At 53.1% G+C, this 18,403-nt stretch overlaps 1 protein-coding gene across 1 annotated transcript in view; it reads left to right on the forward strand.

The window, feature by feature from the left end:
* cfap54 (cilia and flagella associated protein 54) overlaps positions 1-18,403 on the forward strand; it is a 28,730-nt gene that overhangs the window by 4,510 nt on the left and 5,817 nt on the right. The window contains 44 exon segments of the mRNA XM_036519614.1: positions 1-56; positions 450-576; positions 744-835; positions 1,125-1,253; positions 1,501-1,651; positions 1,761-1,831; positions 2,053-2,181; positions 2,309-2,467; positions 3,331-3,450; positions 3,608-3,790; positions 3,909-4,001; positions 4,144-4,329; positions 4,439-4,560; positions 4,647-4,794; positions 5,013-5,168; positions 5,283-5,405; positions 5,717-5,851; positions 6,128-6,296; positions 6,689-6,775; positions 6,890-7,016; positions 7,625-7,739; positions 7,908-7,999; positions 8,159-8,353; positions 8,464-8,612; positions 9,606-9,805; positions 10,222-10,431; positions 10,962-11,155; positions 11,273-11,408; positions 11,541-11,643; positions 11,987-12,142; positions 12,240-12,440; positions 13,047-13,134; positions 13,452-13,622; positions 13,990-14,056; positions 14,887-15,072; positions 15,566-15,652; positions 16,333-16,461; positions 16,543-16,590; positions 16,744-16,894; positions 17,019-17,200; positions 17,493-17,641; positions 17,751-17,849; positions 17,903-18,081; positions 18,185-18,345. The exon segment at positions 1-56 is cut by the window's left edge and continues 57 nt beyond it. Coding sequence (XP_036375507.1) covers positions 1-56; positions 450-576; positions 744-835; positions 1,125-1,253; positions 1,501-1,651; positions 1,761-1,831; positions 2,053-2,181; positions 2,309-2,467; positions 3,331-3,450; positions 3,608-3,790; positions 3,909-4,001; positions 4,144-4,329; positions 4,439-4,560; positions 4,647-4,794; positions 5,013-5,168; positions 5,283-5,405; positions 5,717-5,851; positions 6,128-6,296; positions 6,689-6,775; positions 6,890-7,016; positions 7,625-7,739; positions 7,908-7,999; positions 8,159-8,353; positions 8,464-8,612; positions 9,606-9,805; positions 10,222-10,431; positions 10,962-11,155; positions 11,273-11,408; positions 11,541-11,643; positions 11,987-12,142; positions 12,240-12,440; positions 13,047-13,134; positions 13,452-13,622; positions 13,990-14,056; positions 14,887-15,072; positions 15,566-15,652; positions 16,333-16,461; positions 16,543-16,590; positions 16,744-16,894; positions 17,019-17,200; positions 17,493-17,641; positions 17,751-17,849; positions 17,903-18,081; positions 18,185-18,345 — 6,011 coding nt within the window.

Raw genomic sequence — 18,403 nt, forward strand, 5'->3', positions numbered from 1 at the left:
ACGAGCAATGGGATGCGTTCTGCCGCCTCTCCGAGCCCCTCCTCTCTCTGCTGCAGGTAGGTCACGTGAACATCCAGACGCTGCAATGGGTGTGTCCTGTGTGTGGCGTGCCTAAGCCCACACTGACCGGGCTTGTGAGTGACCGGGCCTGTACGTGTGTGTGTGTGTGTGTGTGTGTGTGTGTGTGTATGTGTGTGTGTGTGTGTGTGTGTGTGTGTGTGTTGGGGGGTTCCTGACCCGGCAGTGATGGGCTTGTGAGTGACCGGGCCTGTGTGTGTGTGTGTGTGTGTGTGTATATGTGTGTGTGTGTGTGTGTGTGTGTGTGTGTGTGTGTATATGTGTGTGTGTGTGTGTGTGTGTGTGTGTGTGTGTGTGTATATGTGTGTGTGTGTGTGTTGGGGGGTTCCTGACCCGGCAGTGACTGAGTCTGTGTGTTTGCTGTGTGGCAGAAGCTGGAGGACCTCTCCTGCAGGAGGGCGGAGCTAGAGCTCAGCCTGCTAATGGCTGTACAGCCCCTGCTGATGTCACAAAGGATCAGACACACCCCCAGAGACAGCTGTGCAGATGGGGGGCCAGGTCAGTGTGCTCTCTTTCAGATATGCAGTCAATTTGCCATTTAATCTGTGTGTTCCTGTACATCTGAGGAGGACGAAAGCCTTAGGACTCCATTGTACAGGCAAGCTGTGCTTATGAATGTAATGCCATGTATGTGTTTGTGCTTATGTGTGTGTGTGTCTTTGCAGAGAGAGACCGGCAGCAGGGACTGGCGTTGGGGTCTGATGACGTCCTCTCCCTGGCGGAGACGCTGCATACCTGTGTCTGTGGTTCAGCTCAGGTCAGCACTGCACTGAACACACCGACCCCAGAAACTACTGCAGGCATGAGGCTGCCTGTCTCATTACCACTGTGTGTGTGTGTGTGTGCGTGTGTGTGTGCGTGTGTGCGTGTGTGTGTATGTGTGTGTGTATGTGTGTGTGTATGTGTGTGTGTGTGTGTGTGTGTGTGTGTGTGTGTGTGTGTGTGTGCGTGTGTGTGTGTGTGTGTGCGTGTGTGTGTATGTGTGTGTGTATGTGTGTGTGTGTGTGTGTGTGTGTGTGTGTGTGTGTGTGTGTGTGCGTGGACAGGATATGCAGCCAGACCGGGACCTGGTGATGGACATTGTGCTGTTCCTGTGGAGTAGGTGCAAGGCTGTGTTCAGGAGAGTCCACACAGGCCACTCTGACTCCTTCCGAAGGCTGGACAGCTACAGCAAGGTACTGCACTCCCATTCCAGCCTGAGGGTTTTACACACAGATCTGCCATGTTAATATTACTGCCCTGCAAACTCACTCAGTGCCTGCCTATATTGGCTGTTTCTCCCCCTCTGTCAGGGTTTTGAACAGCCTTGTCCATACACATTCATGCACTCCTGCACTGTGTAATGTCCTGTGTGCACTGTGCACATGAGTGGTGTGTCCCTGTTGAAAGCTGTGTGTGTGTGTGTGTGTGTACACTCTGCAGTGGCTGCAGACACTGTCCCTGCTCTGTGAGGTGTCTCACGCATGTGACCTGGCCCTCTCTGACCCGGTGGCCGTGGCCGAGATGACCCTGCGTTTGACCGCAGTGCTGGAGAGTGGGGCGGAGTCTATGATCAAGTCCGGGAGAAAGACAGGTACAGAGTGAAGCTAGCAGAGACTGTTCCTCTGTGGATGCAGTGCACCTCCTTCAGTTTTCAGCCCCTGCTGTGACAGACAGTGACAGTGTGACCTCTGACCCCGCAGCCGTCTCCGAGGACACGAGCCTTGCATCAACATCCGCTGACCTGCAGGGTGATGTGCCCCCCATTTCAAAGGTGTGGCATTTGGAGGCTGACCTCACTCACCTCATGACAGTGCAGGCTGTGATCACAATATGCTGTGTGTATGTCTGTGTGTGAGTGACAGGTGTGTGTGTGGGTGTTTGAGGGGTTTGTCTGTACTGGGTTTGATAGTGATAGGGTGTGTGTATGTCCTGTTTGATCTTAACAAGTCCATGTGCATGTGTGTGTGCCTGTGTGTGTGTGTGTGTTTGCAGAGGTCAGCGGTGGAGCAGCTGCAGGCTGTGCTGTATGTGGTGCAGAGGGCTGTGGAGAGTGTGTCCTGCAGCAGGGCCCGGTGCCCCCCGGGTGACGGGATGGCCCTGTATGACACTGTCTACCTGCAGGTAAGAACAGACAGTCTGTTTTTTCCATTCCCTGAGAAAGCCGTACATTTGGAAGCTGGTATCTCAGTGCGTGCTGCACAATGTCTGGCTGTAGACCAGCTGTGAAGTTTCCTCTATGATGTCACAGTCACCAGGAGGGGAGGAGTCAGAGGGCGGGGTCAGACAAAGGAACAACCCTAAGGATACCTCCCCCTTCACCCCCTTATTGATGGACCTCCACCTGGAGATGCTGGTGATCCAACACAGAGTCTCCCTCAAGCTCCTCTCCGCCAGCTCAGGTCAGGGAGTCCTCCAGCACCCCAAAACCCTCACCATGTGACCCCTGTCTCTGAGCTGAGTGACACATGAGGGACAGTGTGAGGTTTGTGCAGCTGAATCCCCCATCGCTATGGAGACCGCTGAGAGCATGAGCAGGGCCTAATGACTGACACACTGGAGTACTGGAGCTTCAGCACATCCGCATAGGCCCATAGGACACAAGTGCAAAAGGAATATAGTGTCTGTTGAATAATTCTGAGACAACCGGAGACTTCGGTCAGGATGAAGCTTTATTGCATGATGTCATATGGAGAAGTGCTGCAGTTCCCTAACTCAAGCATAGACAAGGTCCAATATATATTTTTTCCTAGAGTTAAAAAAATAGAAAGACTGCGAGTAAAGTAATCGTGACAGAATACATATGTTGGGAACATTCTCACAAAAGAAGGCAAACCAATATCACAAGATAGCAGCGCCCCATACATAAGCTATAAATATAGTGCACACGGTGTCATCCTTGACAGCAAAGTTGATTAACTGTTAAGGGGAGTGAGCAGAAGCCACATTAGTCACATATGCCTAAAACAACAGGAGGCTAGCCTATATCAGATTAAACATAATGAATGGGTCTACGGGCATTTCTTCCACAGTGTCCCAATAAAATGTTCCATACAAAAAGATAAAGATCCCCTCTACAGGTAACATGTTGCATCAAAAAAGAAACAGTCCCCTACACAGATAGCAGGTTATATGAATATGGGGAATTGTATCATAAAGCTAAAATCACACAGTGACAGTGTCTGTGACAGAGAGCACTGGATGGCTCTGTGTTTGGGAGACAGTGGCAGATGCGTGTTGAGACCGTGTTCTGCTCTCTCCCCTGCTGCAGAGTCAGCGCTGCTGGACCGGGGGAGGAGGTACGGGATCTCCAGGGCTGTGTTCCTCATGCAGAAGGCCCTGCTCTCCCACAGAAAAGACCCGAAAAGCCAGGACGCCAAGAAGCTGCTGGAGGTCAGGGCTCTGAAACACTGCAGACGCTGGAGGCTTCTCACCCTCCCACACTCTCTCTGGCGATCAGAGTGTGGGTGCACTCACAGTGTCTGCTTACCCATGGTGCCTTGCGAGACTCAGCTCTGCAGCGGTGTGTCCTTGTGTGTGTGTGCCTCAGGAAGCCGGGGGTCTGCTGGAGAGAGCTCAGGTGGAGGAGAGGAGGCTGTTCAATGCCTGGGCCGTGCGGCGGGGGAGGGAGGGGGGTGAGGAGAAGGACAGGGTTCCCCCTCCCCCCATCCTGCTGTCCCGCTCCCACCGATCCATGACCTTCACCCCTGCACCCTACACCCTGGACAAACAGGTACAGACACGTGGATACTGCCTGTCCCTAACCTGAAGGATACCCTGTGTTAGAGGCAACTGTAATATTCCCTGGACAGTCGAGCCGTGCAGTGTTTTTGCTCTGTTCCTCCCCCCAGGTGTGCTGGTACTGCCTGTACGGACGGGAGGCCACAGGCGTGAATCAGAAAGTACGTCTGGGTGACTGCCAGCTGCCGGGCACAGGAGAGGAGGTGGGTCCGGGGGGGGGGGGGGGGGGGGGACCGAGGCGGGGGAGGTGGGTCCTTTCTCCCTGTGGGGGGCGGGACCAGGTTTGTGGGGGGGGGGGTATGTCTGCAGGCGGGGCTAAGCTCTGTGCCCTCCTGTGCCCCCCAGGTGCCTGTGAGTGGGGAGTGCGTTCTGCGGGTGGAGGGGCTGGAGTCCAATCAGAAGTACGTCTTCGCAGTGGCCGCCTACGATGCCCAGGGGCAGCTGGTGGGCGGAGCCATCGGAGAGAGCAGCAGGCCCCTGCTGGCCTCCCCTCCCCTGCCTCTGCTGACCGCCTGGGCTCACCTGGCACAGGTACGAGGGCGTGGCCCACACCATACAGCACAGTGTGATGTCATACAGCAGACTACAGCCCTGTGATGGGAAGCCGTGCAGCCTGATAGCAGTCTCTGTTGCGCTGTAGGCATCGTATCAGACTGGCCACTACGTTCTGTCCAAGAGGGCATGCAGTGAGCTGTGGGCACACTTCACCCACCCGCCTGACCCCGGGGCCAGCTGCACCCCCGAGGGGCTGGCTCAGACCAGGTAAGGGGGCGGAGGGGACAGGCGGTGGCTCTGAGGTGTTGGGTGTCACTCCGGTGGCGTCCTCACTCTTTCTCTCTCTGCCTCAGGCTGAGGAGGGAGGCCCTGCAGCGCGCCTCCCCGCTCCTGCTGCAGCTCCTCCTCACCTCCATCTTCATACGGACAGACATCCATGTCCAGGAGGGGGCGCTGTACTGCGACGCCCTGAGCGATGGGGGGCCTCTCATCAGGGGACAGGTAGGGGGCTGACCTGCAGGTCAGGCCAGGTGAAGTGCTTATTGCGCGATACAGATTTTTTAAAACTCTTGCCTGCTGAAACATGAGTAAAAATGACACACTCTCCAAATTCAGCACTCCTTTTAAGCTCATTTCAAAGCCACTGAAGGGAGAAGTGTAGCTTCAGTGCTGCTGGCACAGGCCTCAGCAGAAGGGCGGTTTGGCTTCTCGCCCCACAGATGGCCCGGCTGGCGGAGTGTGAGCGCATGCTGGTGGCCCTGGACCTGGCTCTGTGGGTGAATGACAGCGGCGCCGCCCTGCAGGGCGTGGTGGGGTGTTACGGGCTGCTGGCTCCCCTCATCTACCACCGGATCCCGTCTGAGGCTGCAGTGCAGGTACAGCACCTGAGGAGTCACTCACACACATAGACGAGTGTTTTCAGGGGTGCAGTTACTGAGGACTGTCTGTAGGAGGCGCCACAGAGTAACGCAGGGTATTACCTCTGACAGGTGCTGATGAAGTGCCTTGCAGTGCTACAGGAGTTCCCAGGAGTGTTCAGACACAAGCGCCAAGCTGCCACCACAGAATCTCTCCTCCATATGGTGGCCTGCATTACCTACTACCTAGCCAAGGTGACCTTCATGATGTGTGTGTGTGTGTGTAAATGTGTGCCTGAGTGCATGCATGTCCGTGTGTGCATGTGTTTTGTTTTGTGCAAGCATGTATGAGTGGGGTGTGTGTGCCCATAGGCTGTGTGTGCATTTGAATGTGTACATGTACAGTATGTGCATATGTACGTGTGTGCATGTGTATGTGTGATGTCACAACCCCATGTGTGTACGTGTGTGTGATGTCACAACCCCCTGTGTGTGCATGTGTGTGTGATGTCACAACCCCCTGTGTGTGCATGTGTGTGTGATGTCACAACCCCCTGTGTGTGCAGGTGCTGCGCTCCTCTCAGGAGCACCGCCTGGCGTCAGCGGTGGTGGAGCAGGGGAAGAGGCTGCTTCAGGAGGCCACAGAGGGCGTGGCCATGCAGCAGGGAACGAGCAAACCCCGCCCTGCCGAGCAGCAAGCGGTACGCCCCATCTGACTGTACTATGAATGTGTGAGGTAGCAGTTACATTGATGAGTGTGTGGGGTAGCAGTTACAGTGGTGAGTGTGTGGGGTAGCAGTTACAGTGATGAATGTGTGGGGTAGCAGTTACAGTGATGAGTGTGTGGGGTAGCATTAGTGTCTCAGTAGCATTGAATCAGTGTTTTAGCGCAGTGCTCAGTGAGCTAACAGCACAGCTGTGGGTCAGTGTGTCGCTCAGCATTGGACATGCACTGAGTGTGGCCTCCACTCCTGCAGGCCTCTGGGGAGAAGCCCCAGGGGGAGAGGGGCCAGGGGGAGAGGCCCCCGGGGACAGCAGGCTGTGGGCCCCAGGAGGTGGAGCCCAGTGAGCAGCTGAAAGCACTGGAGGCCAACGCAGCAACACGCGTGATGGTGGACACTGTCCTGCAAGGTGACAGCAGCACAGGTGAGACTTGCCCCTTACTCATGGTCTCTCCCACACAGAGAAACACCTCCGCCAGATATCAGGAGAAATGGCTGTACAGTACAGAACACGACTGGTGTGTCGAGTTCTGTTTCAGTTCACTTGACATGGAGAAAGTAAAACGTTTTTAAAGTTTTTTGATATATATAACAGTATGCAGCACATAGTGTAGGATATGCTGTAGTACTACAGCTGAATGTGAAGTTTGGCATGTCTAACATCAGCCAGGGTTATCCTGACAACAGGAAGAGAGTGGCGTAGAACAGTGTCAGAGGGGAGAAGAGAGTGTCTTCAGTGTGTTAATATGCAGCCCTGTGTGTCAGAGGGGCATCATGTCTCTTACAGTGTGTATCTGGGTGTGTGTCTCACTCCAGTGACCCAGGACCTGACAGGGCAAGAGGACCCCATTCTGCTTTATGATGTCATGAACAGCAGCCCGCTGGAGACGGCTTTCAAAGAGGGTACAGCTTTCTCCACAGCACACAGCTGCAGCATGCTATCATTTCACACATCAGGATGTAGCAGGGGTGTGGAGCATAGCGTAGCCCTGAGAGGTCAGCCTTGTGTGTCCGCAGTGATGAAGTTCAGGCGGAGGGCCTGCTTCCTGGAGTATGCAGTACAGCTCCTGCAGAGGGCGCTGTGTGAGGACCAGCTGGAGCAGCTGCTGCAATGGGGACAGAGCATCCTCAGCTGGATCAGCAAGTGAGTGAGTGTGTGTGTGTGTGTGTGTGTGTGTGTGAGTGAGTGTGTGTGAGTGTGTGAGTGTGTGTGTGTGTGTGCGTGTGTGTGTGTGTGAGAGTGTGTGTGAGTGTGAGTGTGTGTGTGTGTGTGTGTGTGTGTGTGTGAGTGTGTGAGCGTATGTGAGTGTGTGAGTGTACGTGTGTGCGTGCGTGTGTGTGTGTGTGTGTGTGTGTGTGTGTGTGTGTGTGTGTGTGTGTGTGTGTGTGAGAGTGTGTGTGAGTGTGAGTGTGTGTGTGTGCGTGTGTGTGTGTGTGTGTGTGTGTGTGTGACTGCGTGTGTACAGAGGTCAACCTGGGTGGTTTGGATACAGTCAGTGCAACCTGTCATGTCATCTTACGGGTTATAGAAATACCTCAACCAATAGTGGAATAGCTGCAGAATGTGTGAGATTGTTCCTGTGGCCAGTCACAGTGCAGAGATCTGTGGCCTTCCTCTGTATTAACTGCAGTGTTAGTGTGTAGCTGGTTAAGAGGTCTTAGCACCTTCTGAATGAAGATCTTTAACAGAGAAGCTCACCAGCCAGGAGAAGTGTGTGGTATGAATGTGATTGTGAAGATGTGTGTCCACAGACGGGACGAGGGGCTGACAGGGGTGAAGAAGATCCCCGCAGCAGAGATCAGGGCACAGGGCGGGGCAGAGGAGGAGCTGAAGAAGTACACCTCCTCCGTCATCGAGTACAACAAGGCGAGTAACACACGCTCTGAAAACCAGCCACACGCTCCCACCAATGGCAGTACACTCACACTGACCCGGACATGGCTCTGAGGATGTGTGAATCTGTGAGATGTGTGAGTGGACAGTGCAGAGCACAGTGTGGAGGAGTCTGAGGCCAGTGACTGTGTCTGTCTGCAGAAGCCCAAAGGCAGCACTGTGAGCACAGACAGGAAGAGGAAGGAGCAGCACAGAAAGCAGCTGAACCAGCTGAAGGCACAGAGCACGGAGAGGTACAGCCATCCGTCTGTCCCTGTGCTCTGACATCACTGAGCACCAGATAACAAGCTGAAACAATAAGTGTCAGTGTTTCTGACTGTCTGTCTGTTTGACTGTCGCTGTTTGGCTCTGTTGCGTGTGAGTGTCTCTCTGTCCCTGACTGTCCCCTGCAGACAGCGGCAGGCGCTGGACTCGCTGCTCCTCCTGCTGGCCAGGCTGGTGCGGAGGCAGCAGAGGAGGATGCACCTGCGGCAGGTGTGCTCCGAGGAGCGGCCCTGGCGCTCCCACCTGCACCTCAGCCTGGCCACCTGTCACCTGACCCTGCTGCACCGCCATCTGGAGCAGAGACACAGGCTCACCGAGCACAGGTACTGACCCCAGATCAGCACGTCATATAGAGGTGGATGTAGGGAGCCTTTGATTTTGATGGTGTTCTGCACACACCTGGCCTCTGACAGCGGCTCCTCCCCCTGTGTAGCTACAGCTCGCTGGACCCCCTGCTCTTCTCTCTGGCTCACTGCGGCACCGTGGTGAGGCGGAGTGGTGTACCCCAGCATATCAGAGCCCCGGAGCTCACACCGCCACCCCCACCCAGCCCGAGAGCACAACCAGCCAAGGCTGAGGAAAGTAAGTCCCTCAATCGAGCTGAGATTCAGTGTGCGGGAAAGCATATAGTGGAAGTGTGTTTGTTCTTTGCCATGCTTGCTTTAAGCCTGTATGATCGATGATGAAAAAGCTTACCTGGTTGTATGGGCAGGAGGTTTGTCCTTGCAGTGATGTTGATATTAGCACTGAACATCAGGGCTCCTGAGTGGTTCAGGTGGTAAAAGCACTTGATGTTTGAATGTTGGAATACTGAAATTGAACTGAAAGATTTTACCACTTCCTTCAACCAAATACCTTTCGGTTTTAATGTAATGGAGAGCTCATTAGAGGAGGAGAATGAGTTGTATTGGTGTCTCTCTCTCTGTCAGATGAGAATGAGTTGTATTGGTGTCTCTCTCTGTCAGAGGTGAATGAGTTGTATTGGTGTCTCTCTCTGTCAGAGGTGAATGAGTTGTATTGGTGTCTCTCTGTCAGAGGAGAATGAGTGTATTGGTGTCTCTCTCTCTGTCAGATGAGAATGAGTTGTATTGGTGTCTCTCTCTGTCAGAGGTGAATGAGTTGTATTGGTGTCTCTCTGTCAGAGGAGAATGAGTGTATTGGTGTCTCTCTCTCTGTCAGAGGTGAATGAGTTGTATTGGTGTCTCTCTCTCTGTCAGAGGTGAATGAGTTGTATTGGTGTCTCTCTCTCTGTCAGAGGTGAATGAGTTGTATTGGTGTCTCTAAATGAGTTGTATTGGTGTCTCTCTCTCTGTCAGAGGTGAATGAGTTGTATTGGTGTCTCTCTCTCTGTCAGAGGTGAATGAGTTGTATTGGTGTCTCTAAATGAGTTGTATTGGTGTCTCTCTCTCTGTCAGAGGTGAATGAGTTGTATTGGTGTCTCTCTCTCTGTCAGAGGTGAATGAGTTGTATTGGTGTCTCTAAATGAGTTGTATTGGTGTCTCTCTCTCTGTCAGAGGTGAATGAGTTGTATTGGTGTCTCTAAATGAGTTGTATTGGTGTCTCTCTCTCTGTCAGAGGAGAATAACACAAAAGAGGAGGAGTCCAGCGCCACAGACAGTGAGGCAGAGAGTGACTCAGACACGCCCCGCACCCAGCTGACCAATGAGCTGGACTGTAATGGGCAGTCCCAGACCATAGACACGCCCACAGGAGGCAGCGTCTCCCAGCTGCTGGACTCCCTGAGCAAAGCAGCTCTGCACTTCAGGAAAGCCATGGTACTGAAGCTGTTACCCAGTGAGAGACCAGCTATCCCTGCCTAACCAATCAGAAAACACTGTCTCAGAGACCAGCTATCCCTGCCTAACCAATCAGAAAACACTGTCCCAGAGACCTGCCATCCCTGCCTAACCAATCAGAAAACACTGTCCCAGAGACCTGCCATCCCTGCCTAACCAATCAGAAAACACTGTCCCAGAGACCTGCCATCCCTGCCTAACCAATCAGAAAACACTGTCCCAGAGACTTGCCATCTCTGCCTAACCAATCAGAAAACACTGTCCCAGAGACTTGCCATCTCTGCCTAACCAATCAGAAAACACACTGTCCCAGAGACCAGCTGTCTCTGCCTAACCAATCAGAAAACAGACTCTCCCAGAGACTCTCTGTGTGTGACCTGCGTGTGTGTGTGTAGGTGCTGGCCCATCGCGGAGGGCACTGGACACTGCTGCAGTGGGTGTGTCGGGTGATGTGGGACCAGGCCACAGCTGTCACTCACCTGGTGGAGAGAGGTCTTTCCCTGGAGCAGCCCCCCCTTCTGTCCCTGGAGCAGCTGCACAGCACCCTGTCCCCACTGCTGCAGCTAGCCACTGACCTCCTCATAGACATGATGCATACCCTGCAGGTACTGATACTTACTCACTTACTCAGGCCCTGATTCATTCACCTGCAGATACTGACTCATTCACCTGCAGATACTGACTCACATTCACTCAGGCCCTGATTCATTCACCTGCAGATACTGACTCATTCACCTGCAGATACTGACTCACATTCACTCAGGCCCTGATTCATTCACCTGCAGATACTGACTCATTCACCTGCAGATACTGACTCATTCACCTGCAGATACTGACTCACATTCACTCAGGCCCTGATTCATTCACCTGCAGATACTGACTCATTCACCTGCAGATACTGACTCACATTCACTCAGGCCCTGATTCATTCACCTGCAGATACTGACTCATTCACCTGCAGATACTGACTCATTCACCTGCAGATACTGACTCACATTCACTCAGGCCCTGATTCATTCACCTGCAGATACTGACTCATTCACCTGCAGATACTGACTCATTCACCTGCAGATACTGACTCAGGGCCTGATTCATTCCATCTGCATGTTCTGACACACTGGCTGTGTCTGTGCAGATGTGGAAGCTGTTTGAGGGGGAGGAGAGGGAGCTGGAGGGCAGCCTGCACTTCTCTGCCCCGGTGGATGATGGGACGCTGGTGGACCTGCGCTGGCTGCGACTGCTCGCCCTGCACACGCTGGAGCTGCTGGCTGTGCAGGGGCGCTGGGAGACCCTGTGCCACCTGGCGCTCCGCTTCAACCACGTCACACGGTGACCCCGCCCCTCCGCCAGCCGCATTCCTGCCTGCTGCTCACATGCGTGTCCGCCTGTCAGTCTGTCTGTCTGTCTGTCCTAACCACCCGTATCTCTGTGACCCGCCCGTCGCAGGGAGCGCTACACCCACACAGTGACCCCGCTCTTGGTCCACGCGCAGAGGAGTCTGCAGGAGAGGGTGCTCTCTCTCGGGGGTCCCCCGGTCCCACAGCCGCACATCACCCACACAGAGACGGCCACCGGAGAGAAGGTGAGGGAGTGGCAGACACCGCGTGGAGTCAAAGCTCAAGGAGAGAGAGCTCAGCCCCCAGGCAGGTCTGTCAGAGGGAGAACGGGGTGTGGCCACTGTGGGGACTTTGACTGCTCTCACCCCGTGTTTCAGATCACCTGCAGGAACTACGCAGAGAAGCAGCTGCTGCTGGGAAGGCCCCCGCGAGAGGAGGGACACAGCAGGGCCGGTGTGCCCCCTCTCCCCCCCGGCGCAGGTGAGGACAGAGCAGGGACACTGTTCTATGTGTAGTGTAGTGCGTATATTATGTGTAGTGTGTATATTATGTGTAGTGTAGTGTGTATATTATGTGTAGTGTAGTGTGTATATTATGTGTAGTGCGTATATTATGTGTAGTGCGTATATTATGTGTAGTGCGTATATTATGTGTAGTGTGTATATTATGTGTAGTGCGTATATTATGTGTAGTGTGTATATTATGTGTAGTGTGTATATTATGTGTAGTGCATATATTATGTGTAGTGTAGTGTGTATATTATGTGTAGTGCGTATATCATGTGTAGTGCGTATATTATGTGTAGTGCGTATATTACGCACAGAAGCAGAGAAGCCGCTGTCCCTGGTGTCGGTGCCCCTGGATGTGGAGAACACCCTGTGCTGTTTCCGGGAGGCGCTGGAGCGAAGGCCGTATGTTCTGCAGACAGTTCAGCACAGTCGAACCCTGCTCCTGCTGCTGCTGGCTGGTACACAAGCCAGTGAGTCTTTAACCTGGAAATGTGTGTGTGTGTGTGTGTGTATGTATAAGAGCATTTGGAGGTGACTGAGCATGCTCAGTGGGGTCCTTCTCTCCAGGCTTCCAGGCCCCTTTCTGTGAGGAGGGTGGCGGCCAATCCCAAGGCAGAGTGGAGTGTAGCATGGATGCAGGATCCGCCCCTCCTGTGGCCCCGCCCGACCTCTCCAGCGAGGACTTCGGCAGCCCGGACTCCATCTACAGCCGCCCCCTCCCCCCGTCCCAGCTGAACGCAGTCATCTCCTCCTACAGCAGCTCCATCAGTGAGAACAGCCCTATCATACTTACTGTCCAATGTCCACACTGTCCAATAGCCTTACTGTGAGCTCCACACTGTCCAATAGCATTACTGTCAGCTCCACACTGTCCAATAGCCTTACTGTCTGTCATCTAGACACTGTCCAATAGCATTACTGTGAGCTCCACACTGTCCAATAGCCTTAGTCAACTCCACACTGTCCAATGTCCACACTGTCCAATAGCCTTACTGTGAGCTCCACACTGTCCAATAGCCTTACTGTGAGCTCCACACTGTCCAATAGCATTACTGCCAACTCCACACTGTCCAGTAGCCTTACTGTGAGCTCCACACTGTCCAATAGCCTTAGTCAACTCCACACTGTCCAATGTCCACACTGTCCAATAGCATTACTGCCAACTCCACACTGTCCAGTAGCCTTACTATTAGCATTTAGCATTTCCATCAATGAACTCAGCCTTGCCCTCATGTTCAGCACATTTCAGTGCATGTTGTACTCAAACAAGCTTCCTCTTTGAAGCCCAGCTATCGTTTCTGCTCTCCATATCCATGGAAACAGTGGGAATAAATGAGTATTAATCCCTTCATCATCTGCTGTGTCTGAATGCAGAGTATCTGGAGGCAAATGACCAGAACTCCCTGCTAGTGCAGGCTCTGCATGACCTGGGGAACCTGCACTTTTACAATGGAAACATGAGGTACATCCTGCATACTTTCTCTCATTACTGTCATTACTGAGACTACTGAGATTCCATCACAAATGCTATAACGTGTGTGTGTGTGTGTGTGTGTGTGCTTGTTTGTTTGTGTGTGTGTGTGTGCGTGTGTGTGTGTGTGTGTGCTTGTTTGTTTGTGTGTGTGTGTGTGTGTGCTTGTTTGTTTGTGTGTGTGTGTGTGTGTGTGTGCGTGTGTGCTTGTTTGTGTGTGATTGTGTGTGTGTGTGTGTGTGTGTGATTGTGTGCGTGTGTGTGTGATTGTGTGTGTGTGCGTGTGCTTGTTTGTGTGTGTGTTGCAGAGCTGCACACTCTTCCTGGAGCAGGGCGCTAGACTGTGCCCTGCAGTGTACGGGGGTGTTAGGGTCCTGGGACGGGGTCTCGTGGGGCAGCGGGTCCCCTGTGGATGTCCTGCAGCAGGCTGGAGTCTGGGGTTGTCTGCAGGGAGCCATGCTGACTGCCAAAATCGCCCAGTGAGTCCCTTCCTCACCCCCCTCCCCCACTGAGACACAGTCTTTCCCATAATCCCTCACACTGCTGCTCAGACATTGCTATACACAGCACGCACATTGGAAACTGTTCTTACTGAACAGCCCATAACCATCACACACCCACCACCTCAGCTCCCGGTAAACCTACATACACCCCACAACATGTATTTCATACGCTGCAAGTCCTGAAATGCAAATTCCATTTAAAAAGGTAAGATTTGTCTGTACATTTTTAAATTTATCACTGAGGGGTATTGAGTTCCTCCGTGCTGACTCGGTTGACGAGACCGGTGTAACTGAACCTGCACTGTATGACACTGGCCCCTTTTCACTGTGCCTCCGTCTGCAGGTATCTCCTGACCTGTGGCATCAGCCCGCGCACTCGCTGCAGTCTCCTCTCCGCCCGGCTCTTTAAGGTGAACACAGTACTGAGCAGTGTGGCAGTATGGGTTTACCTCACGCGTTAGTCTCCTATACTGCTCAGAGCCCAGGTAAAAAGCATTCACTGCTAAAGCAGGTAGAGTAGAAATCATGATGTACCATGAGATGGACAAAGCAGATATGGTGGGTATAGACGTAGAGTGTGTGGATTGTGGGTGTGGACTGATTGTGAGATGTGTGTGTGAGTGGGAGTGGGAGTGTGTGTGTTGTTTATGTGTTCATAGTGCTGATTGTATAGTTGTGTTTTGATGGTGTGTGCAGTGTGTGTTCATAGTGCTGATTGTGTAGTTGTGTTTTGATGGTGTGTGCAGTGTGTGTTCCTACTGCTGATTGTGTAGTTTGTGATTACAGTGTGTTCCTACTGCTGATTGTGTAGTTTGTGATTACAGTGTGTTCCTACTGCTGATTGTGTAGTTTGTGATTACAGTGTGTTCCTACTGCTGATTGTGTAGTTTGTGATTACAGTGTGTTCCTACTGCTGATTGTGTAGTTTGTGATTACAGTGTGTTCCTACTGCTGATTGTGTAGTTTGTGATTACAGTGTGTTCCTACTGCTGATTGTGTAGTTTGTGATTACAGTGTGTTCCTACTGCTGATTGTGTAGTTTGTGATTACAGTGTGTTCCTACTGCTGATTGTGTAGTTTGTGATTACAGTGTGTTCCTACTGCTGATTGTGTAGTTTGTGATTACAGTGTGTTCCTACTGCTGATTGTGTAGTTTGTGATTACAGTGTGTTCCTACTGCTGATTGTGTAGTTTGTGATTACAGTGTGTTCCTACTGCTGATTGGCTATTTGTTATCCAGTCTGTGCTCACAGCTTCGCTGCCCCACCCTCAGTCAGACGGGCAGTACTCCTCCTATGAGCCGGGCCCCGAGCTCATACCGGGCCTGGACCTGTTCTGCGAGCCCAGCCAGGCCCCCATTGGCACCGCCGTGTCCAGCCTGGCCTTCTTGTGCCACTGGCTGCACAGCTCCGGCCACGCCCTGACGGTACAGCTCCTCTCCTGACCAATCACAGCACAGGGACTCAGGCTGGGATGATGGAGTTTTGTGCTGGTCTGATGTCTGATAATCTTGTGATCGAATGCAGTGCTGCTTTGATGCTGGGTTGTCTCATGAGAGTGATGGCTCTCTGACTCTCTGTCCCATACTGCTTTGGGTCCTGTGAGTGATGGCTCTCTGACTCTCTATCCCATACTGCTTTTGGTCCTGTGAGTGATGGCTCTCTGACTCTCTGTCCCATACTGCTTTGGGTCCTGTGAGTGATGGCTCTCTGACTCTCTGTCCCACACTGCTTTGGCTCTTGTGAGTGATGGCTCTCTGACTCTCTGTCCCACACTGCTTTGGGTCCTGTGAGTGATGGCTCTCTGACTCTCTGTCCCATACTGCTTTGGTTCCTGTGAGTGATGGATCTCTGACTCTCTGTCCCATACTGCTTTGGGTCCTGTGAGTGATGGCTCTCTGGTTTGTGTTGCTGCTGCAGGTGCTGCCCTTACTCTCCCTCTACCTCCACTGGGTGGGGACTGTGTGTCGCGACCCAAACCGCACCATCGGGGGCCGAATCCTCATGGTAAGAGTGTGGCAGGACCTGTCAGTCACAGCTGTGTGATAGAGTGTTTGTGTGTGTGTGTGTGTGTGTGTGTGTGTATATATGGACTGCAGCAGTGCTCTCTCTGCAGGTGCGTGTGTGTGTGTGTGTGTGTGTGTGTGTGTATAGACTGTTGCTCTCTCTGCAGGTGTGTAGGTGTGTGTGTGTGTGTGTGTGTGTGTGTGCGTGTGTATAGACTGTTGCTCTCTCTGCAGGTGTGTGTGTGTGTGTGTGTATAGACTGTTGCTCTCTCTGCAGGTGTGTGTGTGTGTGTGTGTGTACATGGACTGCAGCAGTGCTCTTTCTCCAGGTGCAGGTGTGTGTGTGTGTGTGTGTAGACTGTTGCTCTCTCTGCAGGTGTGTGTGTGTAGACTGTTGCTCTCTCTGCAGGTGTGTGTGTGTGTGTGTGTGTATAGACTGTTGCTCTCTCTGCAGGTGTGTGTGTGTGTGTGTGTATAGACTGTTGCTCTCTCTGCAGGTGTGTGTGTGTGTGTGTGTGTGTGTATAGACTGTTGCTCTCTCTGCAGGTGTGTGTGTGTGTGTGTGTGTGTGTATAGACTGTTGCTCTCTCTGCAAGTGTGTGTGTGTGTATAAACTGTTGCTCTCTCTGCAGGTGTGTGTGTGTGTGCGTGTGTGTGTATAGACTGTTGCTCTCTCTGCAGGTGCGGGTGCTGACAGAGCTGGGTCTGTTTTCTGATGCTATGGGGGAGCTGGCCTGTCTCATGCGGGGAGAGGGAATTCCTCAGCCACACGGCCCCTGCAGAGCCATCACCAAGCAGCAGGTAACACAGGCTCCCCTACACCTGCCAAACAACACCCCTCCCAAAATCACATCATCACACATGCCTTTACTGTGTCATCTACAGCAAAAGAAGAGCTTTGACACCAGCAAACCCCTCCTGGAGCCGTCTAACCTGCAGGTGAGTGAGGCTTTGTCACATACCCCTCCGTAGGTTGAGAAAGTTTGGCAGGGGCTGTGTGTGTTTCTGTGTGTATGTGTGTGTGTGTGTGTGTGTGTGTGTGGTGTGTATTGCCTTTGTCCCACTGTCTTTCTGTCTGCATGCCCGTGGCAGGCCCTGGAGGAGCTGGTGAGCAGGGACCTGAGCTCTGAGCTGTGTGGGCTGTATGGGCCTCGGATGGCCAGCAGGCTGAGCATAGCCAGAGCGCAGCTCATCCTGGCCCTGTGTCACTCTGTGCACAGCTACCCAGACACGCTGGGACAAGGTGAGGCAGACAGGGGCTGACAACACCAGGCTTGGGGTACAATATATCAGTGACAGCACTGTGTATGTCTACAGTCACCTGAAACATTAGGCGGTTCTGATCCATGTCTGGCTCTGGGCCCTAGTTCATCTAGAGGGCCAGCCCCAGGACAGCGCCGCCAAAGCCCCCAGCTCACCCTCTAAAGACAGAGAGGAGTCCTGCAGCCGAGACCCCACCCCCACCCCCCCACACACCCCGAGAGCCAAAGAGCCCTGCCGCCTTCAGCTGGACCCCGACAGGGACAGCCTGACTCCTGCCAAACTCAAGGTACTGAATGTGCATGCCGTGAGGCTAGCTGGTGAGTGTTTGAAATGGACCAAAACCTATACATAGAAGGTTACATTAAGTGATAAAACAATTAAGCATATTTAGGCCAGACAAAAACCAAGTCCGTGAAAATCATTGTTTAAGGTGCATCTTATATTAATCAACTAATTAATTAATTGGACAGAGTTGATTAATTGTAATGACTTCTCTTATCCCGGAATGAGATGCTAAAGCTAGCACTAGCTGCCTCTGCGTAAAGGAGCTGCTGAGGGCAGGGTTGTGTCTGCCCTAGGCTTTGCTGCTGGCAGAGGCCTCCCGCATCCTGGCCTCGCTGCTGTGCAGCCTCCAGCCAAAAGGGGGCGATGAGGAGCTGGAGCTGGCTGTGGAGACCAGGCTGCTGCTGGCTGAGGCTTCCCTGCAGGAAGGCAAGGCAGCCTATAGGTACAGCACCCACTCTGTGTGTTTATGTGTGCGCGAGTGTGCATGTGTGTAGGTTAGAGGGGTAACTCTCTGTGATTACGTGTGAGTAACTGTGTGTTGCTCCCTGCAGCGCGGACCTGGCTGTTTCTGCTCTTCGGTTGCTCCAGGACTCCTACCCACAGGTATCTGACACATGCATTATTCCTAAACATTTCTAAAAGAGTTCTCTGCATTTTATATTTATGTGTGTGTGTGTGTGTGTGAGTGCGTGTGTTTCTCCAGCAGTAAGCCTGTGTGTGTGTATCTGCAGGAGGGGGGCTCTGCTGAATCCCCCCTGCAGGGTGATGTCCCGCAGGCTGCGGAGGCGCGGGGGCGGATGGGTACAGCTCTGTGGCTGCGCTGTCGGCTGGCTGCAGTCAGGGCCCTGGCAGCTCACATCCCCGGGACAGCCGTCCTCACAGGTACCCCAGCGGCACACACAGCCATTCTGAGCACATGCACTTACCCAGAGCTGCACATGCACAATATGTTTGTATATGTGTGTGTGTGTGTGTGTGTGTGCAGGTGCGGACAGCGGCACACAGGCAGATAGGCTGCTGACAGAGGGGCTGCAGGAGGCTGAGTCCTGGGGAGACCCTGACGCTCACGCCGTGCTCCTCCTGCAGGGGGCGCTGATGGGCATACACAGAGGGAGAGCGAGAGAGGACAGCACCCCACAACTACAGGTACACTATCACACACATACACACACCTCCTTACACTATCACACACATACACACACCT

The sequence above is a fragment of the Megalops cyprinoides genome, chromosome 25, assembly GCF_013368585.1.
Source record: "Megalops cyprinoides isolate fMegCyp1 chromosome 25, fMegCyp1.pri, whole genome shotgun sequence".
NCBI classification, from domain to species: Eukaryota; Metazoa; Chordata; class Actinopteri; order Elopiformes; family Megalopidae; genus Megalops; species Megalops cyprinoides.